This window comes from Fundulus heteroclitus, chromosome 21, assembly GCF_011125445.2.
Source record: "Fundulus heteroclitus isolate FHET01 chromosome 21, MU-UCD_Fhet_4.1, whole genome shotgun sequence".
Lineage (NCBI taxonomy): Eukaryota > Metazoa > Chordata > Actinopteri > Cyprinodontiformes > Fundulidae > Fundulus > Fundulus heteroclitus.
The window spans coordinates 8,055,692-8,079,086 of record NC_046381.1 but is presented as its reverse complement, the minus strand read 5'-3'; the positions used below and the strand labels follow the sequence as shown (position 1 = coordinate 8,079,086).

The following is a 23,395-nucleotide window of genomic DNA, read 5'->3' as shown; positions in this document are numbered from 1 at the left end:
CTTAGAAATAAAAATAAAAGCCTGCATGCTGTCTGTGACGTGCCGTGACATGTGGGATGTGTCCGTCTCTGTGCTCCACTGACTCCATCATCTGTCAAACTGGTGCTGATCTGCCTCATGGTCCATTCGTCCGTCCGTCTGGCTCATTTATTTTATTTAACTGCCTGTTTAGTGTCTGTTTTTTTTTTTTTTTTCTTCCCCTGACTCTCCTTTTATGTTTAAAAAAAAACGATAATTTCTTCTCTGCCAACAGGATCTGTACGGTGTGAGGAACAATTTTCCCCCGAAACAACCTTCGCCAGAGGTCAGTAGACACATCGACCCAAAGGGTGTGACGTGAAACATGAACCCCAGCTCCTAATTTAAATGTTTGTTTGTTTTAAATAAAGCTTTGGAGGAGTTCCAAAGAAGTGGAGAGAGGATTTGGTGCTGATGTACCAAAAAAATATTTAGTATTTCCTTGTTTATGAAACTGATACCAAAGTAAAGCTTTGCAACGTTCCTCATTTTAAGGCTTCTTACAAAGATACTACTTAATTCTCATCATTTATGACTTTATTCTCATCATTTATGACTTTATTATCAAATTTTATGACTTTATTCTCATCATTTATGACTTTATTCTCATCATTTATGACTTTATTCTCATCATTTATGACTTAAGTCTCATCATTTATGACTTTATTCTCATCATTTATGACTTAATTCCCATCATTTATGACTTTATTCTCATCATTTATGACTTTATTCTCATCATTTAAAAATAATAATCATAATCCCACCCGTCAAAACGGTGTCGCCAGTGTCTGTCGCTGTTTCTCTGTGAGTCGCCGGCTGAAAACTTTGGGAACCACGGCTCTAGAGGACCTGGTATCCTGTGACACATTATATGGGAGGCAAATGCTGCTTAAAATATTTTTAATTACATTTTATGATTCTGCAACAACATAAGTAAGACAATGCGTTGCATAGAAGCAGCATAATGCACACTGCAAAAACAGAACTAAAAATAGGTAAAGGTTTCTTGAAATTAGTGCATTTGTCTTTGATTTGAGCAGGTAAATAAGACTATCTGCCAATAAAATGAGTATTTTGACCCCTAAAATAAGACAATTAGATATAATGCACTTGAAATAAGATGATGTAGATGAGTTGTTCGTATTTCCACTGGCAAATAATCTTATTTACCTGCTCAAATCAAGGATAAATGCACTCATTTCAAGAAAATTGTAGTTATTTTTAGTTCAGTTTTTTTGCAGTGCACCACATCGGGTAAAGTTCACGTATCGTTTCGTAGTGGTGCTGATGTCGCTCCAGGAGCCGTAATGCTTGGAAACGACGAGCAGCCAGATTCTCCCAGTTTGGGTCAATATAATAATAACAAACAGCCGTATTTCTGCAGGATTCTGACGTGTATTTGAAGTCTTTGTGTTTGTTTTATTTTATCGGAGGAGTAAATGAGTGAAGGAGACGATGCTGAAGTTGCTATCAGTGACTCTGTCGTGAAAAAAAGTGGATTTATTTCAGTAAAAGTTGAACTAAAGTCTGACGCTGCAGCCAGAGATTAAATCTCTTTCATGTGAAGTTATTGTGTCGTCCATTTTTAGTTTTGCTCTCACAGCTGGTCTGACCGTCAGGACATGATTTATTTGGCCTTTTCAGCCAGCGTTGAACGACGACGTGTTTGATGATAGAAGCGACGGTCAGGAAGGAGGCGGCAGGGTCTCCCCCCGCGCCTCGCTCTCCTCCGACCGACGGGAGTACATGAGCCTGGCAGCGGTGCCGCGCTTCTCCAGAACCTCCGCGGATCCGCAGGTATCCCACCGCCTCGGTGGCCGGAGCGGTCCTGGTGGGCCTGAGGTGTGCTTGGCTTTGCAGGTGGTGGTTTCTCTTCTCCCAGAACCCTCAGAAAAAAACGCTGACGTCAGCAACGTTGATGCCTTGTAGCTGCTCTTAAATCTCTTTAATGCTGCTGGGTGTTTTTTCTCCTCCACCTTCCGTCCTCTGGCTTTAAATACCTCAGCAGCTACGCGGCTTTCTTTAGCGTCCCGGTCGGGAATGGTCCTCTGGGTTCCCGCTGCTTTATCAGGTTGTCCCCGCTTGTCCCCTCAGAGCCCCGCCCGTCTCGGAGGTAAGAGCAGCCCGGAGCAGCGCTCCTTCAGGGACAGGCAGAAATACTTTGAGATTGACGTGAAGCAGCAGACGCCAGAGAAACCCAAGCCTCGGGTCTCCCTCGTGGGGGAGGACGACCTGAAGAAGATGAGGGAGGAGGAAGGTCGGTGTTCAGAGCAACCAGTAAAAGCAGGTCTGGGCTGCTCCTTATTTCCTGAGTTTACTCGTCCGGGTCTCGTCGTTTTGTCCCAGAGAGGCGGTTTGAGCAGCGAGCGCGGGAGTACCTGATGGACGAGGACGAAGAGGACGAGGAGGAGGACCTGGCTAAGCAGGTGGAGCACATGAAGGCTACAGGAAAGGTGTTGTTGGACGGGGTTGAGTACAAGGTGGAGTCCGTGTCCACGCCGACTCAGAAGTGCTCCACGCCACTGAGCTACAGCGGCAGCTCGGGGTGAGAATCTTTGATTATTGGCTTTAAATCTCGCCTTATTTGAGTTTCTCCTACAAACGGGCTTCTGGTTTGTGTCTGCAGGCCTTCGTCGGTGGACGGGAAGGCCGACTCCCAGAGGAACTCGCTGGAGGACGGCTTCAGGCCGGAGCAGAGACCGAACTCCATGACGGGGTGATCACAGTTTTCACGCCTCTGTGGCTTTCTGAGCGTCTCCCGCCGCCGGCCAACTCATTTATCTCTACCGCTGATCCGTCTCACCAGTCTGATATCGGCGTACCCCGGAGAGTCGGCGGCTCCCATCCGCACGGCCAAAGCAGAGCGCCGGCAGCAGGAGAGGCTCCGCATGCAGAGCCCCGAGCTGACGCTGGCCCCAGACAGGGACCTGTCGCCTGCAGAGAAGCGAGCGCTGGAAGCTGAGAAGAGGGCCATGTGGAGGGCAGCACGGTAACTGATGCACAGGAAGTTAAACGTCCTCAGGCGGGACGTTTTGTAGCAATGATCAGTTCTGAAAACAGATTTTATTTGCTTCCATTCATGTTTCTCTTTGTGAGTTCACATGGAGAATAAACACCACATGAACGTCCGTCCTATAGGAAAAAGCTGAAAGCTAAACATCTGTTTCTTCCCAGAAAATATGGGAAATAAACACAAAAAGGGGCTTTGAAAAAGTATTTCATAATGAAAACGTTTCACATTTTTGTTGCATTGAAACCACAAACCTGTGTCTGTTTATGTTGGATTTGGGTTGAGGACACAATTGTGCATAGAAACCTTTGACAATTAAATTCTGGAAAGTGTGGCAGGCATTTGTGTTTGGGGCTGCATGCCGATATACGATATTTAAATCAATATGTTTTTCTTTTGATAAAGTCATTATAGAACGACATCTATTAATCAACTTTTTAACAAACAGCTGTAAATATGAGAAACAAAAAAATAACCTACTGGAAAACATTAAAGTATAACTATAACGCAACATAGACAGTCTCGATATAAACAATAAAGTCTCATCTCATATCTATTTTAAAAAAAATCTTTCTTTTTTTAAATCTGGATATTTTGCCTGGCCCTATTTGTGTTCAGCCTTTAATAATTTCTCGGTGTGAATCCAGCTGTTCTGTGAAGGCCTCAGAGGTTCTTCAGAGAACAAAAAAAGCTTCATTAAGTTGAAGGAAGACAGCAGACGGGTCAGGGAGAAAGTTCTGGAGACGTTTGTGGTGGACACAGCGAAACGCCCCATTGTTAACCTACTTATACCCCGTTTACACAACCCTTTTTAACCGTGCAGAGAACGGTCCGAGCTCGGTAACTGAGATAACTATCGAGTGTAAATGGATCGCAAACTGAACTGAACCGCGCTAAATCTAGACCACTTCCATAGTAGGGCTCGGCCCGGTTCTCAGATAACAAAGAGCGCATGAGCAGACCGCGTCATCTCCTCAGTGAGAAATTTCAGACATTCAAAATAATACTAGCTTTCCTACCGTGCCACATGATTTCCAGAGATGATTCTGCTTAGCAGTGTGATGAACCTCAACGTCTGTCGTTGTTTCCTGTGTCTGTAAATCCTGATTAGACGTTTTTGTTTTATCCACGTCCCAAAAGCCGACTCTATCAAGTAAATTCACCAAAAGTTGCCTTCTTCGCCTGAATCTCCACAAACAACGAAATATCACAATTATAACCAAACATAACTTCCTGAATGTTACGGGCGCCGCCATTTTGATTCGCTTGATTCCCTCCTTCAATCCTAGAGAGTAGTAGTACCGTAGATAATCACTAGGAGGCGAGGAACTGTGCTAGCCTGATGTGTAAGCGGTCATAAGAACCAAGCTCAGCACGGTTAACTGATCCAAGCTCGGTCTGAACTCGGCATGGATCGGTTTAACAAGGCTAATGTAAATGTGGTCCAGCAGAAGGGCAGCTCACCCTGAACGCACCAATTCCCCAGGGAAACACGGTAGTGGCAGCATCATGCTTCATCGTGTCTGAGGCTCCTACAGATGTTCTGCTCTAGCAGGACAACATAGCGAACAAGACCAAAGCATATTTATTTATTAGGGTTGGCCTAGTCAAAGTCCAGGCCTGAAGGCTACTGAGAGTCTGTACCTTTTAAGGCGTCTAGACCCATAAACGCCCGCCGCCTTTGTTCCAGTAAAGGTTTCTCTGTAGTAACTCCTCTGGCTGAACACAAACACACGCCGCAGTTTTTCAGGCGTTTCCATATGGAAAAATGTTGATGACAATTGAGGCCTACTTCGTGCTGCTAAACTAAAATAGTTTGTTGTTGTGATCAGGGTTCCTACAGCATAAGGCAAGTTAAATTCAAGACTTTTTAAGACTTTTTAATGCCACTTGAAATAAAAAGTTAAGCCCAACTTCACGATAAACAAGATAAACCTGGTTGCGACAACTTCACCCAAATGTTTATTTTAACATAAACCATTACTTTCTGGCCCAGTAGACATGTTTAAAATTTTGAAAAACATTCCATATAGGAAGACAGCTAAAAACACAAATCACAGATATATTTTTAACAACTACTGAACTGAATTCACAAACTTTGTTTTGTTCCCTACGAAAATAAACTATAAATCAGTTTTAAAAACTACAACATAACCAGTGCCAACTCTTTTTCGCATCTATGGTCCGAAAGCAACAGATTTTATTGGTTCCGCTATCGGGACGGAACCAATAATGGTTACATTGAGCCGTTTGGTAAATAATTTTTTTTATGATTGTGTCAATTGTTTTACTGTTTGGTAAGGATTACAAAAATAAAATCCTATTTATGACCTGGTAACAATTTTAAGACCTAAGAAAGATTGATTTAAGACATTTTAATGCCAATTAAGGCCTTAGTTTTATATTACAGAATTCAATGCCTTTTAAGAGTTTTTAAGGATCCACAGGAACCCTGTGTGATGGAAGGAAAATGTGGCTCATTGTGTTCTGACTGAACTATAAATGTGACGTTTTTAAAGAAAGTACCAGCTGGTAGCTCCTTGTTGACTTCTTGTTTGGTCTGTTTCCTCCCTCCTGATTTCACGTCTGAAACGTATTTATTGTTCCTGCTTTTCCTGATTTTTGTCTTCCATTCTTGGGTTTTCTTCTCTCTTTCTGTCTCGTCTCCTCATCCTGTTTCTCCTACATCCTGAACTCCTCCCCCCCCCCCCCCCCCCTCCTCATTGTCTCTGTGTCTTGCGGGGCACAGGCCCTATGGCCTAGAGGAGGATGTTAGACAGTATGAGCAGGACCTGGCAAAGAGGCTCTACCAGGCCAGAGTGAGGGCTTCTCAGGGCGCTGCCCCCCAGCCCCATGCTTCCTCCTCTTCCTCCTCCTCTGCAGCCTCCCAGCTCAGGTCTGCTCCTCCGGCCCTGGCCGCTAGGGCCAGACACGCGGCATCATGGGGGTGTGCTGGGGTGCTTTGGTGTATTTTGCTAGAGGCCAGATTCAGAAAGGTCCAGCGACACTAACGGTGCTTCTGTTGCCTTTCTAGTCTTTTTTTTTTCTTTCTTTTGCTTCTGCACGTCTTCTGTGTTTTCTGTCTGTGGTTCAGTTTGTCCCCGACTCCCCTCCTCTGTGTCGCCTCCTCCCTCCTCCGCTGTAGAGCTCTTTACGTTCCTTTTGTGCCTTGCCGTCATGGCGGTATGTGTATTAACACATAGCCCGCTGTACGTTTGCAAAGCTGGTGAGCGCTAAGGGTAAACCTACTAGCAGTAGGTCGTCCTTTTCCTGGAATGCCTTCCGTCTCTATTTCTCACATCTCGTCACGAAATGAGATCAGCGCAGCAAACCAGGACAAGGAGCGCCCGGTTTTTTAGTCGTGAATGGCCTACAAACCACCGCTGGCATCTCTTGTCCTCGTTTCTCACCCCTGACTCGATGCGAGAGCGTCCCGCCTGAACTCGGTTGTCTCCTGTGCAGAATGAAGTCTCTGGAGCAGGACGCGCTGAAGGCTCAGATGGTCATCGCCAAGTCTCGGGACGGGAAGAAGCGCGGCGGCGCGCTGGACCAGCTGACGGAGTCGCCGTCGCCGGCCCCGACGCCGTCCCCCACCCCCATGGAGGGTAAGACCCACAAGTCCAGTCTCACTGCCTGTAGATTAGATTAGATTCAACTTTATTTTCATTACACAGGTACAAGGCAACAAAATGCAGTGTAGTGCGATAGCAGGTGGAAATTACTGTGAATAGAGTTTTACAGATATGTACAATAGCATAATATACAGATGATTATTATAACAGAGTTTACATGTACTATGAATATATGTACAGGTGGCTATTACCATAGACATTATATACGTAGACGCGTCGTTGGGTGGGTTCTGCCTATGCTGCGATGCGTCAGAGCGTCCGCCATCTTAAATGTGGCAAATCTGCATTTACTCAGTCACTTAAACAGTATCAGAGGGACTTTAATCTCTGAATATACTTTGTATTCATAGTATATTTTTTGGTAATATTACAAGTTTATTTTCGTATCCCTTTAGCTTCATTCTCCTGAATTTATTCTCCTAAAGAATAAAAGTAATTAAAATAATCTAACCTGGCCCTATTACTCCTGGAGTGAAATAATTCTGCAAACTGTGATTATTCTGGAAATATTCCCCCTTTGTTCTCATAATATGACGTTTTTTATCATAACATTATCACTTTTGTGTTTGTTTGTTTATTTTTACTTTATTGACCTAGGACTTTTTTTCCTCATATTATTATTTTTACCTCTTTAATACTCACCCAAAAAGTCTGTTCCTAAAGGTTCACATGTGACACGGTTTTATGAAATAATGAAGACCACAATGTTTAGATTTAACAAATTGATCCTTATATTTATAACACATACACACACACACACACATATATATATATATATATATATATATATATATATATATATATATATATATATATATATAGCCTGTGTTACCACTCTGCAGCTTTAGTGTGTCCAGTTTTGCAGAATGGTGCAGCCTTAGTTTATAGAAGGCAGATACAAGTAGTGAAATCCGCCAGAATACATTTCCATGCAGCACAGGAATGAGGCATCTTCTCTGATCCACGTTCACAATAACAGAACTTAACTTTTTTCTGCCACATACAATATGGCGATGACGTTGACGTGCGAACCTGCGCCCTATGACGCGTCTACGTATATATGTCTGTGACTATTACTATAGGCAGAATTGTGTGTAGCGCCTTCCAGGTGTTTTCTGGGGCTTTTTCTACAGACTTTATCTACATTAATGCGTTTTTTATTTATGGAAAAACAAAGTATTGCGTTATTGTGACGAGGACAGAAGACGACGTTTGGTTCTTAGTAAATTTCTGCCCATATAAAAAAATCTAAAAAGTGTTGCTTGCATTTGTATTCAGCCCCACTGAGTGAAAACTTTTAGTCCAATCAGAGTTTAGATGGTTGGTGTACGACCAACAGACTGGATGGAGAACATCTTTGCTCTGCTGATGTCGTGCCATAGATACTTTATGAGAGTTACGTCTATACTTTGACTAGGCCATGCATGAATGTCTTTATTTGAACCATTTTGCTGTAGATCTGGCTGCATGTTTACTTCTAATAGTTTTGCCATCCATCCTCCAGAGCAGCGTTGGGCTTCTTGGCTGCTTCTCTGATTAACGCCGTCCTGTCAGTTTAGTGGACGCTCATGTTTTAGCGGGTTTACGGCCTTCACTAAAAGTAAAAGACTAACTGGGTTTTATTTAGAGCAGGGGTCTCTAAACCTGTCGCTCACCACAGCATCAGTCACGTCCTCCTCCATGTTGGCTCAAGTGTCTGTCTTCCTGTTTCCTTTCACTTATCGTAACAGGAAGCACACGGACGCTTGCTGGATTTTTCAAAATAAAACCACACATGCGCTCTGCTCATGAATATCGCCAAAATAACTTCAGATTATTATGATTTTGGGGTGTCGGAGTAAAGGGGGAGAAAGAGTTTCAGATTTTCCCTCACGCTTCATAATTATAATAAATATGTTGTGGTTTTAGGTTGTAATGTGACCAAATGTGAAGAAATGCAGTATTTCTTTACAACATGTGGAACCGTAGAGAGGCTAAAATGTGCTAATTCAAACGTCTTTGTGTGTTTTTTCACAGAGCTCAGTCCTCGAGCGTTAACCTCTCCAGGCAGGCTGGTAAGCTTTCACCCTTTGCTTTTTAATCTTTTACACGCTCTTTAATGTAAAGTTGGCTTTGATGCTAAGTCTAGTTTAAAGAGTTTTTTAAATTAAATCCATCTGGTTCTTCGTTGATAAGCCGGCAAGAGGAGACTTCCTACCAACGCCATTGCCATAAATTCTCCATCATATGCCTCAGCTGGTTCACCCATTAGCCTCTTTACCTCCTCCTCCTCCTCCATATTTCCCCCACTCTCCTCTTCTCATCCTCCACCTCTCCCTCGCTTTTCGCTCATCCCCGTTTGCTATCCTTCTAGTCCCTGTCATCAAAGAAGTTTGACTACCGACAGTTTGCCGCCATTCCTTCTTCCAAACCCGTATACGACATTCAGGTATTGGCTGCATGCTGAGCTCCTGAGGGCTCCTCCTCCCTCCCTCCCTCCCTCCCTCCCCCCCGGCTTTCCCTGCTGCCTCTCCCCTCTAGTCCCTGTTGATCACGAGGCATCAGTGTGGCGCACTAACTCGTACCTGCAGGGGAAAAAAACCCTTAAATAATGAACGCCAGCCCCTCTAAGCTTCCTCTGTCTCTCAGATATGAACGTATTTCCTGTAACTAATCCCTCAAACGGTGGCTCCACTAACCTGAACATCGGTTATGGCTACAAAACTCAGCATCTCACTCACGCTCACGTTCGCCTCCATCTTTCTCGTCCATGCATGGGTCATGACATGTCAGACAGAAGAGCAACTTCCTCTGGTCTTCTGGCTTTGGGAGACATTGGTGTCCTTCCTTTTTGCCTTCATAGCTCTGAGGGAACGACAGGAGAGGACGCAGGGACATGTGCCGGTCCACGTCGTGGGTTTGTGTGTCCGTCGCAGCGTCAACGTGCCGTCTTGATTTTATTTTATTTTAGTTTGCGTCTTTTTTTGGTGGCTTACGTGTTTTATTGGTGTTTATCACAGACGGTCGGCTGTTTCTGATTCTTAATTGTTATAAGTTCAGATACTACATGGCACCTGGTAGAACTGCGCTGCTACCACAAGGTGGCAGTAATGCACCGAGTTGTTTGACAAAAGGCGTAAATCTTTCTGACACTTTTAGCTTAGATGCTAATGGTGAATCTTTGCCTGCATATCCAACAGGTTTTATTAGGGCTTTTGTTGAATAAAGGTAATTCCAAAAAAGTAAAAAAAAAAAAAAAACAAATGGAGTTTTTTTTCCTGAAGTTTGAAGTTGTTTTGCTTCCTATCAGAAAGCTTTCTCAATTCAAAATGTCGGTTCAATTTGCAGGCCTACAATGACCTTAACGACTCCCCATTACTAAGGGATGGATGAGTTTCGGTTTGGTTTGCATGTTATCTCAGACTCAGCCATACTTTAATGATCCCAGGGGGAAATTACTTATATCTAAACCCATAATAAGGCTTTTGTTGGGTAATAATATAAAGCTTGGAGGTCCACACTACTCCAGACTTTTTGAATTGAGAAAGCTTCCTGTATGGGAAGCGAAACATCTTCAAACTTCAGGAAAAAAAAGTCCAGTTGTTTTTTTTTTTTAACATTTTTGCAATGAGCATGACCTGGACGACTGAGAATCTTCACCAGCAATAAAGGCCGTCCAAAGTATTTATCCACAGAACTGGTTTCCAGAGTAGCCGTCCAATTTTTGGTGTCTGTGCTTCTCGACTGTTGCAACCAAAATATTCAGTTTGTGAAGCACGAGGATGCACGGTTTTAATTAACAAATTAAGTGTGACGTGATTCCCTCTGATATACTGTGAGACACGGTGGTGGCAGCACGATGCTGCGGGCAGGAACAGGAGAAGCTTGTTAAGAGTTCAAACATTAGGGAGACCTCTAAGAGGCTGGAAAAGAAGTTGAGCGACGGTTCGTCTCCCATCTAGACCATCACCCTGACGACTTTCTAAGCTCCCCACATAAACAAAATGTAACCCTTGTGTTCAGTTCTTTCCTTTTATCCACGGAGAACGTGCGGCATCTGACAGCTGTCTTCTGATTGGTCAGGATTTTTAGGTGCGCGCGGTTACAACAAATCATAAAAGTTGTGGTGAAGAAACGTCCCGAACACAAAGAAGGCTAGAGCCTGAACATGCAGGCAGAGCCACCATGAAACGGCTCAGAGCATAACGTGAGTTAGAAGTAGACTCTAACTTAGGGGTGTCAAACTCATTTCTATATGGGGCCACTTTGGCGTCATGAAGTCATTAAAAGGGCCGGTTGCACGTGTATAGATGAGACTTTTCATTTCATAATTTCATTCCAGTTGAGATAGAAGTATAAAAAATGCACAGTAACATAAAAGTAGCAACCTTAGGTCCAGTTTATACAGTTTATCTGCAAAAAAAAGTTAATATTGGGGTGAGTTACACTTACAGGAGGCACAAGTTTAGCCACTTTATACACTTTAAAAGGATATATGCCTCTACTTTATGACATGATATGCCTTTTTTGTTTTTTAGTCTTGAGGGCCGGATAACTTACTTTGATGGGCCAGATTTGGCCCGCGGGCCTTGAGTTTGACACCTGTGCTCTAACCCTTTATAATGTTCACAGATGCATTCCTACCCGATCTGAGGCTATTTTTAGATTGCTAAAATAACGTTTAACACCGTGCGTCCTTTCTTCTTTAACGCAGAACGCGCAGTTAGTGTTGCTCTGACCCATAAAATCCAGATATAACACATTAAATGTGTGGTTGTTAAATGAAAAGGTTGAGATGACATGAAGGCACGGTCCTAAAAACCGGATTATTTACGCCGCCGTCACTTTCGGCTGCGTGTTGGTTTGTAATGGCAGTGAGGCTGAGGTCAGATAGTTTAGTCTGATAGTTTAGTTTAAACATCTCTCACGCTGAAACACCGTGAGACGCTGCTGCTTGACGGGCCGATCCATCAGAACGCATCCTGTGGCCGATTCTCCCTGTGGTTTCTGGTGGGAGTGGGAGTGGGGGGTGTGGTAGAGTAGCTGTTCTCTGGCTTCTGCGGCGTTGACGGACCTGGAGGTTCAGTGACGGGTTGCTTCCTCTACTCAGACGGTGAAGGATTCCTGTGGGCAGACATAGGCTGTTAGAGGATTTGTGTTACCAACTCTCTGTTATTCATCTAAAGCTGCTTTTCTCCCCAGACCCCTGATGCAGCAGAGGAAGTGCAATACATCGACTCCTCCACCAACGCCGGTACGTACTTCTGCTTTTAATTTACACCTAAAGAGGCTTCACCAACGTTGTTTCACCTCAACCTGTTTTATCCCCTTTAATTCAGGGAACTACCCGGACTAAGCAGCTCCCATTGGTAGGATCCTGTGTGTGTGTGTGTGTGTGTGTGTGTGTGGGGGGGGGGGGGGGGTCTGCTCAATCTAACCTGCAGGGTGTGTGGCAAAGCTTGGTTTCAGGTTCAAATCTGCGGGGTCGCTTTGCTTCAGCAACACGTTTGTTGGGTCAGGACCATGATAAAAACCTGGAGCCTTTCTTTCCTGCATCTGTTGCTTCATTAACGGTTCGTCTAGCTGATTATTTGTGACTAAGAACAGGAAGAAATCTGTATTTTCTGTTTTGAGACGACGGTTGGTAGAGTCCAGTTTTATTTTGAGCGACAGCCTTAAAGGGGACGACGTGTACTAAATTAATTTAGTTGTGCACCATAAGTCGCTCTGGTATATGCTGCGTTTATTTAGAAATGTGTTTCAACAATTTACATCAACAACCGGCTGAATAACATTGAAATACACCTGCGAGGTTCAAACTACCAAGTTCTTCAATAACAGCTTTGGTTTGATTCAAGTAATCCAACTAATAGAGCATGAAAACATTTTACATTTTAGTCAACTTGTGAATAAAACAGCTGTACAAACATAGTTTAGAGTCGGATTCAGGACATATAACAGGGTGCTTGCGCAAGTCTAGAAAGTCTTAATAAGTATGGAATTTTGAAACACTGTTTTCCAGACCTTGAAAAGTCTTGAATTTTGTGTGAAAGTCTTAATAAAGTATGGGGAAAAAATGTGTGGTAGAATTTTACAGTATGCTCAAAGGCATTGTGAAATGAGAAATAGGAAGGTAGGCTATAAAACTATAATTTTACTAACTGGTCACGTACTGTATTAGCCTAATGGAATCAAACACTTGTTTGATGTGAAATTCATGTACTTGTGATTTTCATGTTTTGAGACGTTTTCATCAGTAAAAGCATAATTTACTGTGAATAATGCATTTATTCATTAAATACTAGCCTATAAAAATTAACATTTCTAATAAACAGTTTGTACAATCTCAACCAATGAAGTAGGCAGTAGGCACACAAGTATACAAGTACATAAAGTTAAGGTCTTAAAATATCAGTTTTAAAAAAGTCTGGAATTTTAATTTGGAAAAAGAGCAAGCACCCTGTATAATCATCTGTAAAATGTATTAAAATACTTAAATACCCTACATGAGTACAAGTAATTTGATTTGTAAATTTCTGAAGATTTTTACTCCCATTGATAATAGTTTCAACTCCTGTGACCGGGAACAAATAAAAACAAACAATTTGTTGGTAGATTGTATTAATTGGATAAATCGTCCACTAGGCGGCGGCTACTTATCGGATAAAACCAGCCAAAAAAATCGGCTCCTGCATGGAAGGCTAGGCTCATTAATATCAGTCATACGGGGAAACCTCCTAACTTCTTGCCTGTGATGCTTGAGTCTTTGGCCTTTTTTTGCATATTTATATATTTTATATAAGCGTGACCTGCCTAACTCTAACTTTCCTCCCTGATTCCTGAGGTGCATGTGAACGGTTTTGAAATGTGGGATTTCTGGAGGTACCTTTACAAGCTGCTGCTGCTGCTTCCTCCTAGCTGCCCTGCAGGTTTTAAACACGGACATCTCTCCTCTGAGCCAAAGCTGCTGCGGTTTCAGCCTAACTTCTCCCAACTTTCTCTACACAGCTGACCCCGTGAGGCGAAGGGAGACGCTTCCTCTGCGTTAAACCTTTGTGTGTCTCTCTCTGCAGGGCTCGGCCCCGAGGTGGAGGTCCCCGCTCCGCTGCCCGCCACCTCGGCCCTGGAGGAGATGGCGCTTTACAGCAACAAACGCAAACTGAGGCAGGGCCGCCGCAGCCTGGAAACCGCCGTGCCCACGTAACACAACCAAAAAACAGAAGCCGGACCGGAGTCCACCGGAGACGAGCGCTCCAACTATAACCACTGCAGAGACTCTGAACGCTTTTAGTCGCCACACATAGATACTCACTTATATCCTGCGTGCCGGTCTTGCCTTTGTAGTCTGTGGGTAAGTTGGCGAGCTCCTTAACAGCTGCTGACAGGGGGGAGAGAGTCGGCGTGGTTAGCTAGGATTGCTACTTACAGACGAATTATTTTCTTAAATCTTCTGTTTGCCTCGTAGATCAGATCTATTTTAACTTGAGGGTGATCAAACTTTTTAGTTTTTGTTTTTTTTTTTTATTTCTGCACCATTGTGATATTGTTGTTGTTTATGTAAAAAGACAAAGGAGAAAAAAAAAAGCCTAGTGGAAACAGAAGTGAAAAGAAATGGGTTATAGTTTTACTAACTTCAGCGATTAGATTGTAAAGCGTCTGTTTTTAAAAGATTTGGGGATGTAAATATTAGCTGAGGAGGGAACAGCTTGCTACCTTCATCGTCGCACATCGTGGAAAATCATCTTCTCTCTCGAAGCACATATCATGCCCTCACTGCCACTGGGTCATAATTTATTGTTTTATCATTTTAATCAAATTGAAGGACTTCGTCCTACAGTTTTTTCACTCACGAGGAGAGCTGTGACTGGGCTCACAAAGTTTTTAACCCATTACCTGCGTATCACTACTTGCATTTACTTTACAAAACACACTTAAAATCGCAGCGGGGAATTGTGGCAAACATGACTAAAAAATGTTTGGACATGTCGCACATAAGCGAACTGAGACGCATCGAGAAAGCCGGTCGCTCTCACTTCTGCAGCCGGTGTTCGGATTCAGCTGCGTCACATTCCCCCGTAGAGAGAGAGAGAGAGAGAGAGAGGCTACACTGGGCGAGCGGAAACTCGCCGTCTGAGAGCGCTCCCTCCTGGGATCGTGCGTTTTAGCGTCGTTTATCAACGGTACTCATCCTGCTAAGGGTATTGTGTTTTATATTGTTATTAAAAAAATCAATGTGAACCATTAATACTACCCCAGCATCTTCGCATTGTCTGGAGTTTTACCACCGTGATGTGAAGGTAGCAGGTGTTTTATTTTTTATTTTTCTGACTATGGTTAATTTAAATCTGATGCCACTGAAAAATCATTTGTCGTGTGAATAATGTACAAAAATAAAACTGAAGGGAAGAACAGAAGATGTGGGTTTGAAAACTGAGCCTGTCTGGACTGCTGAAGCATCGGGGGGGGGGACGTTGGTGTTGGGATGCTACTTCCTTTATGTCGGTTTAAGTGGGAGAGCTGCGAGAGGCTAAGCCAATCAGAAACAGACGTTCGGCTCGTGGGTTTCTCTGCAGAATCACAGCGTCGTAGCTTTTTAATTTAATCTAGGGTCTATGATTAGTTTTACCATTTTGCTCTGACTGAAATTCAGTTTGATATCATTTGCTATGTGTTTTTTTTTTTTTAACTATCTGTAGGCAACTATTTTGTTTTCTTTTTTTCCCCTGATGGGTTTCACTACATTGATGCCGTGTTTTCTGTTTGTTGTTTTTGTCTCGTTCTTTTTGGGGGCTTTAACTTGCTAACAGGCCAGAGGGTGCGGGGGTTATAGCTCATATAAGACTGTAACTAGTGAATTTGTACAACCAAAGAAGTCTATTTTGTGGTTCAGGAATAATAAATTTTACTTTTCATTTAAGAAGCGAAGTCAGTCTGCTGTCTTTTGTTCTTGATCAACAGGAAAACTAAACTGGAGAGAAAATGTCTCTGGGCTGGTTAATAGTTGTCTTTAGCTCGTCCTGGTGCTGCTAAAATGAAACTTCATCAGCAGCTGGAGCTCTATACTCACTTTTCTTGGGTAAAAGAGGGAAGTCTCAGCCTGGATCCTCCACACTGCATTGGGGAAACTCTTTGCTTTTACTGCAACACAGATTTGTTACACAGGCAGCTTAATCATATTTTTCAAGGCTTAACTGCTCTAGAACCTGCTTGGTGGATCAACAGCCACCCAAATGCTAAACCTTTTACTCTGCTGCTCCTAAATAAAATCCTGTTTTTAATAAATCACCCTGAGAGGTCGACTGGGTAATGAAGCGAGTCCAGCTGTGTGTGGCGATTAACCTCAGAATAAATGCAGCCGTTCGGTGAAGGCTGTGCAAACCTGCGGCTCGAGAACCGCAAGTTGATAATAACTTTGGCCAAAACCAACTGAAGTTATTTAATTTGGACAAAACATGCACAACGGAAAACAATGACCTAAAGTAAAGTATAATGGGAGAATTATAAATAACCATCAGGAATATTCAGCACATAACTACAACTTGCTTTTATCAGTGTGTTAACTAAAACTATACCCATAATATCATATTGATGCACACATTCACATACGTCGTGGAATTTAAAGACGATAGTTATATTTGTTTTAGAAACCTATCATGAAATGAACATTACAGCATTGTACCTTTTTATTGTGTTACATTTCTCCAGCCCAGGGCTCAGCAATCTGCAGCTCTGGAGCCATAACTGGCTTTTTGCATCTTCCTCAATTTATATTCAACTTTTTAAATATGGGTATAACAAATACAGGATTTAGCAGTTTTTCGTGGAATAATTTAATTGGATTTCCACAACAGAATTACACTAAAAGTAGCAGTAACGTTATTTCAAGTAGATGCAAAACTGCTTTTTAAAAACATTTTCCACAAAAAAATCCTGTTCACAAAGAAACTTTTACAAAAGTTTTTTTTTTTTAATTGTAAAACCTGAAAATGGAACGAAAATGGTGGTTCTTTAAAAATGACAACAGGCCGGTCCGGTTATCGCCCAGACAAGGAGAGCATTAATAAAGAGAATCAGCCTCTGGGGGAGCTGCAGAAATCCAGAGCTCTGGTGGGAGAATCTGCCAACAGGACTGTTATTATTTGAGCACCTCACAAATCTGCCTGGTATGAAAGAGTAGCAGGAAGTAATAAACAGTTTAAAGAAAGCTGAAATTAGTCCAGTTTGCCAAACAGCATAGGATACGAAGCAAAAAGTGCTTTGAGTAGAGGACAAGATGCAGGGAGCTAAATACTTTTCAACCTTAATCTTTTGACTTTGGGACCATGCACTTCTTTAAACCTGTGTATAAAATACATTCAAGTTTATAATTGTAACTTTATAAAACATTAATACGTTCATGGGGTTTGAGTAATTTTGAAAGATACTTTAAATCTGAACAAAGTGGTTCCGTCATTTATTAGCAGTTCATAGATGATATTGGATTTTTTTTTTTTTTTTTTAATGCATCAAGTTTTTGTCCGAAGCTCCTAAAATAAACTGTTCTGATAAAACATGTGGAAGGACGATCTGTCACTTTAGTTTTATAGCTGGAATCTTTCATTTAACAGCTGACTGAACCGTCTTTGCTAGATATTCCTCCAAAAATGACAGTAAAAATAATATGAAACAAACTTTTAAAATGAATTCCCGCAGAAGTCTACGTATATTAATCGCCGAACTCGCGATATCAAGGATTCACGCGAGAGTACATACCGGAAATCCCGACAACATAAACAAAAGCCCGCGTGGTGGCAGTAAACCACAAAGCTGGCCAAACAAGCTCAAAGAAGATCGCGTTTTCATTCAGTTTTCGGTACTTTGGTGCTTTTAGCATGGGTGGGTACTCTTTTAATTTAAATGCTGTATTGTTTACGTCCGTTCAACTCTGCTGCGCACAAAATGCCAACCAGGGGCCCGTTCTTCGTACGTTGCTTAAAACATCCGAGATCAAATGAGACATCCAAGATGATTTCATCCGGCTAATCCTGATCCGGCTAATTGGGTTCTTCGAACACACCTGTTGTTTATGATTAGTATGGCTGGATTGAGTTATCTGAGATAACTGCGCGTTCATGCGTTTGTTTAAAAGGGGAAATGTATCCATAGTAGAAACAATGATCAGCAGCGATGCTATAGGCTGTTCGGCATGCCCAAAGAACGCCCACAGTTTTTCTCCCAAGCAGAACAAGAGCTTGGAAGGTTATGCTGAATTTGAGTCATTAATTAAAACGACAGGTAACACCTCAAAGTCTGCTAAAGTCAGGAGAGAGGGCTGGCAAAAAATATACAAATTAAATGCGTAAATACTGTCCATGGTAGATGTTTTTATCACTTTCTACAATATGAATTTTTTCATTTTAATAATTTCATATTTATTTAGTTGTTTTATGTCGGAGCCTCCACGGGACCCACTAGAACATGGGGAAAAAAGTGAAGTACAAGAATATTCTACAAAATGGTAGCCTTTAATTATTATACTGTATTTTAAAAAGCAACTTCTTACTCTTTTTTTAAAAGCCACTGTTAAATGATGTGTTTGTCTGTTTAACAGCCACCAATAAGAAGGCTGGGGGGAAAAAACGGGTTATTTTTGCTTTTGTTGCATGAGGCATGTTTCACTTTTTTTTTTTTTTTTTTTTACAAAATGACACATAGTGCCATCCGTTTCCTACGGCTTCTTCAACAAAAAATTAGTATTTTGACCTGAAAAAAAAACAAATTAAGAAGAGAAATTGAACTCCACAATGTGAAAAAGAGAAACACTGCACTAGAGATCGAGTTGCTTCAAAAGGACGTTCAGAGTAAATTCTAATACACCATTTGACAGTAGTATTGCTGACTTTACATAACTATCTCTTATTTCAGACAAAAGTTGACTAGCTGGCTTTTCTGTATAAATAATTGTTTAAATAAAATGACAGGAACTAAGCATTATTTGTTTCGTCTTTTATTAAACATTAAAAAATGGTGTTCCACAATTCTGTCCCATCCTCTGCCACTAGATGGTCCAAGTGCACTGGCTGGACAGACTTCCCTATCTCCTCCGCTTATAAAGCTGCGATCTAATCCTGTTTACATGAAATAAGCCTGCAAGCGAACAGGTTTAAGCTGGCGCACATGTTGCTATGACAACAAGTGCAGGATGAGTTTCGAAGAACCAAACGATCCAAGATCATGCCAAATCGTCAATCAAATCCAGTTAACTGAGTTAGCGACGTACGAAGAACGGACCCCTGATAAGCATTTGGTTCCTTACAATAACAGACTGATCTTGTGTGTCTAGCACCCCTCTGTAGAAGAAGGAGAGCGATGTTGGCCGTGGCTTGCCTGCTTGCCCTGAAGAGGAGGAAGCGTCCGTGGGTCAGCCCCCTGAACCGGCAGCGACGGCAGCACGGAGATTTCTACCGACTGGTCGCAGAGCTGAGGATGGACAGCGAGCGCCACCTGCAATATTTCCGGATGAGCGCAGAGAAAATGGACGAGCTTCTCTCCTTCGTCGGGCCGGAGCTCAGTCGGCAATTAACCAACTACAGAGCTCCGATTGAACCCAGACAAAGGCTGGCCGTGGGTCTCAGGTTAGCAGGAAATCAGTGGCGTAGATTAAATTATCAAAGAAAAAAGGCACACTCCTAAAAAGGGGCACAAAACATTACATTTTACAAATGTCCATAAAAAATCAGCTTTTTGGGTCCTGCCAGAGATTTAGGCCTGGGGGGGGGGGGGGGGGGGGGGGTAACTCCTGGTACTGAGGGAGGTGGACTGGACTGTCCCCATGTCCATGCACTGGATGCATGATCTCCTGCTCCGGTGGATGTGGGACGAAGGCTGCACTTTGAGCTGCAACACAAGTGACTCTGATTTAAATATAACAGATTATACATTTTAGATAAAATGTGTGATTGTTTAGTCTCTGTAAACATTGCTGAATGACTTTAGCTATGTTTACATGCACAGAATTTCATCATCGGATTCAATTCCATTTTATTTATATAACGCCAATTCATGAAACACGTCATCACAAGACACTTTACAAAGTCAAATTCAATCAGATTATACAGATTGGTCAAAAATGTCCTATATAAGGAAACCCAGCAGGTTGCATCCAGTCTTAACAAGCCGCATTCACTCCTGAAGAAGCGTAGAGCCACAGTGGACAGTCATCTGTATTGCTGATGGTTTTGCAGCAATCCCTCATACAGGGAAGAGGGACAGTGGAGAGGAAAACTCCCCTTTAACAGGGAGGAAAACCTCCAGCAGAACCAGAACCAGGCTCAGTATGAACGCTCATCTGCCTCGACCCACTGGGGGTTAGAGAAGACAGAGCAGAGACACAATAAGAGAGACAAAAAAGGACAGAAGCACACATTGATCCAGTAATCTGTTCTACATTAGATGGTATTAGCGGATGATCTGTCTTCCCTGAATGATGTCACAGCTAACAGAACGTCAGACCAGATGTACCTTTTATGAAGACAAGAAGAGAGGATTGAAATGTATTCAGATTAAAAAAATAAAATGATCGGATTTAACTCTTTATATATGTGCGCATAATCAACTAATACACTCATAATGTGTGTGGGTGTGCACCTGGTTTTGTTCAGATTAGAACCATTTTGACATGCAGTTATCAGAGTTACCCAAAAACAAAATAAAGTCCTAGAAGTACAAAAATATTAAACAAAACAGTAGAGAGTTTGTTTGTCTTCCGGACTTGCGGCAGTTTATCATTACAGTTGAAACATTACTGGATAGAAAAAATAATTTTGCGTTTACATGCATGCTGATCGGGATGTCAATTTCATTATGATTGCGCTTAATCTGATCACCATGTTCTGATTGGCTTGTTTACACGATGCTTTTCTATTCCAATCGGCCCTTTGTTCCAATTACTTGCGTCCATGTAAACGTAGCTATTGTGCTGCCTTCTTAAGTCCCTCCCCGCTGATCCACTTGGGAGTCAGGTTCTTTTGTTTCTCCTCACCTCATGTTAAAAATGTCAACATGTACCCTTTTTGTTTTCTGATCCATTACAGGTATTTGGCTTCGGGGGAATCCATGGCCAGCCTGGCATCCAGCTACCGACTGGGCTGTGCAACGGTGAGAGAAAGCGTGCACATGTTGTGCGGAGCCATTGAGAAGGTGATGAAGGAGCAGCTCCTCCCTGCGCCTACAGAAGGAGGCTGGAAGGAGGTGGCCCAGAGGTTCTGGGACAAATGGAACTTCCCAAACTGCCTGGGAGCGCTGGGTGGGAGGCACGTGGCCATACAAGCGCCACCGAATTCAGACAGTCGGGCTCTTAAGGACAAAGCCCCGTCCTCCGTCGTGGTTTTGGCACTCGTCGACGCCGATTGCAGGTTTAGGTGTGTTCAGGTGGGGGACTTTGGAAGGGCCAGCGACGGAGGAGTGTTCGCAGGGTCTGAACTGGGTGTAGGGATGGCAGACGGAAATCTAAACGTCCCGTCTGACAGAGCTTTGCCCGGCGCTCCTCACCTCGGCGAGGCTCCGTTTGTCATGGTGGCTGATGCTGCGTTGCCTCTGAAGACGTACCTGATGAGGCCGTACCCGGGTCAGCATCTGTCTCCGGCCAAGAGAACATTCAACTACAGGCTGTGGAGGGCAAGGAGGGTCCTCGATAACGCCTTCGCAATTCTCTCAACTAGGTGGAGGATCCTCCTCCGACGCACAGTTTTGCACAACTCAGACACCTTAGTGGTTGCAGCCTGCATTCTCCACAACTTTTTGCTGGCTCCAGATGACAATCAGAGGTTGCTGGACGAAAATGAGGAGTCAGGGCAAAACATGGAGCCGGTGAAGAGTATGGGAGGGAATCGGGCTTCCAGGGCCGCGTGCAACGTCAGGGACACGCTCAGCTCTTTTTTTATGTCGGACGAAGGAAGCCTGCCTTGGCAAAGCAAAATGATTTAGTTTGATGCAGGAATTTTCCTGCTCACTTTGGTGCCTGTTCTTTGTAACTACTGTATTGCTTGATAATGTTGGTTTTTTTTCATTGTGGATGTTATTTTTGTTGTTTTAAAGTTGTTCTATTTAGCTGTGTTTCACAGGTAATACAGTGGTTTTTAAGCACTACAGACATTGTTCATGTTCAACATTTGGGATCAACACATGTCTGATATTTATTAAACACTTGTCGTCTTAAAGTTGTATATTGTAAAGCACTAACATTATTTAGTATATTTAACAAAACCCTATTCTATAAGTAATTTTCTAATCTTCACATCAGTGCAACATAACTAGAATCCACATCAGTTTTCCACTTCGAGGCTCATTGTCCTGCCTCATTTTTGAAATCTCCCTGCTTTTAGTCCTCATATTCTCAAAAAATCCTAAAACTAAAAATAGCCCATAGTGATGTAATTTTTTTTTTAGAAAAAAAAAATCTTAGAATTTTATCTAAGAAAAGGTAATCACAAAGCAACTCTGTCCTTAAGAGAGCTTAAGTGAAAAGGTTAGAAGCAGCGAGGAGAACTTTTAGTGAGCCTAAGGCTCCATCTAATCTCTCTAGATCTATCCATCTATATCTACAGATCTCTATCTCTATATCTAGATAGATTATTTATATATTTATGTATATAGATATATAGATAGAGGGGGGCTGCACAGTGGAGCAGTGGATAGCACCGTTGCATTGCAGCAAGAAGGTTCTGGGTTCAAATCCAACCCTGGGCCTTTCTGCATGGAGTTTGCATGTTCTCCATGTGCATGCGTGGGTTCTCTCCGGGTACTCCGGCTTCCTCCCACAGTCCAAAAAACATGACTGTTAGGTTAATTGGCTTCTCTAAATTGACCTGAGGTGTGTGTGTGAGTTTGTGTGTGAATGCAAAATGTGACCCAGAAGAATCATGACAACTTTCAGAGGTATGTCAACACTAAGCTACCAGAGAAAAGACATGCCACGGGGCCAAGGACCCTGATTTTATGCAATCGATCTGTAAGTGGGATTAAACATTTCTTTAACAAGAAAAAGACAGAGGTGTTGATTTAAAACGATTCAAACTGTGGCCTGGTGTCTGATATATCAGACATCCTTCCAAGGATCTTGAAAGAACGCCCGACCTTGGAAAAACTCATAATACAAGCTAAAGCCCTGGGCGACGTCACCAGATAAGAAAATCAGAAGTATTGAAAGAGGATTACATTCATCTGTTGAACTTAGTTGATGGCCTTAATGTCAAGGTGTTTCTCAGCGGGCCTCGTGCGCCCGTTAATTGTGGAGACGAGATTTTTTCCAGAATTTTGATGCTAAACAATTGGTTGGAAAAAACATGCAAACAAACAACTGTAACCTTCATAGACAACTTTAACATCTTTTGGGAGAGGAGACATCTGTTCAACAGAGATGGTTTCTCTCTAAATAGGTCAGGTGCAAAACGGCTGATTTCAAACATTATTCTGTGAACCATGAATCATCCCAGATCTCAGCAGGACAAAGAGAGCACCAAGAACCTCCATCGTCACAAACACCGATCAAGACTGCACCCGCCTCCCCCTGCTCTCCACAAAGCCCAGAGGTTCCTTTTCAAGATTTTTCTCATAACATGATCAAAGTCCTTAAGATTGGCCTACAGTTGACATCCTCTCCACATATTAATTCTGAAAACCGCAGTTCTGTAACTAAATCAGCATCCTCCAAAGGACGCAGAGGTCCAGATCCTCCTCCTCCTCTACATATCACAGAACATGCCTGTCCTGAAGACCT

General features: G+C 42.6%; 2 protein-coding genes and 1 long non-coding RNA gene across 23 annotated transcripts in view; 2 read left to right on the top strand and 1 right to left on the bottom strand.

Moving 5' to 3' along the window:
* Nucleotides 1-15,564, top strand: part of scrib (scribble planar cell polarity protein) — a 95,765-nt gene extending 80,201 nt beyond the window's left edge. For 11 of the 21 annotated variants that reach the window (XM_036124836.1, XM_036124818.1, XM_036124816.1 and 8 more), the window contains 12 exons: nucleotides 254-304; nucleotides 1,663-1,815; nucleotides 2,113-2,275; nucleotides 2,365-2,563; nucleotides 2,645-2,734; nucleotides 2,825-3,007; nucleotides 5,778-5,924; nucleotides 6,491-6,633; nucleotides 8,677-8,714; nucleotides 9,014-9,088; nucleotides 11,842-11,893; nucleotides 13,713-15,564. In XM_036124836.1, the coding sequence (XP_035980729.1) occupies nucleotides 254-304; nucleotides 1,663-1,815; nucleotides 2,113-2,275; nucleotides 2,365-2,563; nucleotides 2,645-2,734; nucleotides 2,825-3,007; nucleotides 5,778-5,924; nucleotides 6,491-6,633; nucleotides 8,677-8,714; nucleotides 9,014-9,088; nucleotides 11,842-11,893; nucleotides 13,713-13,843 (1,425 nt within the window). In that variant the 3' untranslated portion in view covers nucleotides 13,844-15,564. Of the gene's footprint in view, nucleotides 1-253; nucleotides 305-1,662; nucleotides 1,816-2,112; nucleotides 2,276-2,364; nucleotides 2,564-2,644; nucleotides 2,735-2,824; nucleotides 3,008-5,777; nucleotides 5,925-6,490; nucleotides 6,634-8,676; nucleotides 8,715-9,013; nucleotides 9,089-11,841; nucleotides 11,894-11,978; nucleotides 12,009-13,712 lie in introns of all 21 variants that reach the window. The other 10 variants (XM_036124831.1, XM_036124825.1, XM_036124828.1 and 7 more) reach the window with 7 other exon arrangements.
* LOC118556733 lies at nucleotides 6,065-11,912 on the bottom strand. Its single transcript, XR_004927314.1, has 2 exons — nucleotides 11,568-11,912; nucleotides 6,065-6,661 (listed from the first exon to the last, which is right to left on the bottom strand). It is a non-coding gene; the product is annotated as an uncharacterized LOC118556733 (long non-coding RNA).
* A 1,818-nt stretch (nucleotides 15,565-17,382) lies between the features above and the next one.
* Nucleotides 17,383-21,840, top strand: LOC110367095 (protein ALP1-like). The gene is made up of 3 exons (XM_036124838.1): nucleotides 17,383-17,514; nucleotides 18,962-19,253; nucleotides 20,712-21,840. The coding sequence occupies exons 1-3, from the start codon at nucleotides 17,511-17,513 to the stop codon at nucleotides 21,601-21,603; spliced, it is 1,188 nt and encodes a 395-aa protein (XP_035980731.1). The 5' UTR covers nucleotides 17,383-17,510; the 3' UTR covers nucleotides 21,604-21,840.
* The last annotated feature ends 1,555 nt before the right edge of the window (nucleotides 21,841-23,395 follow it).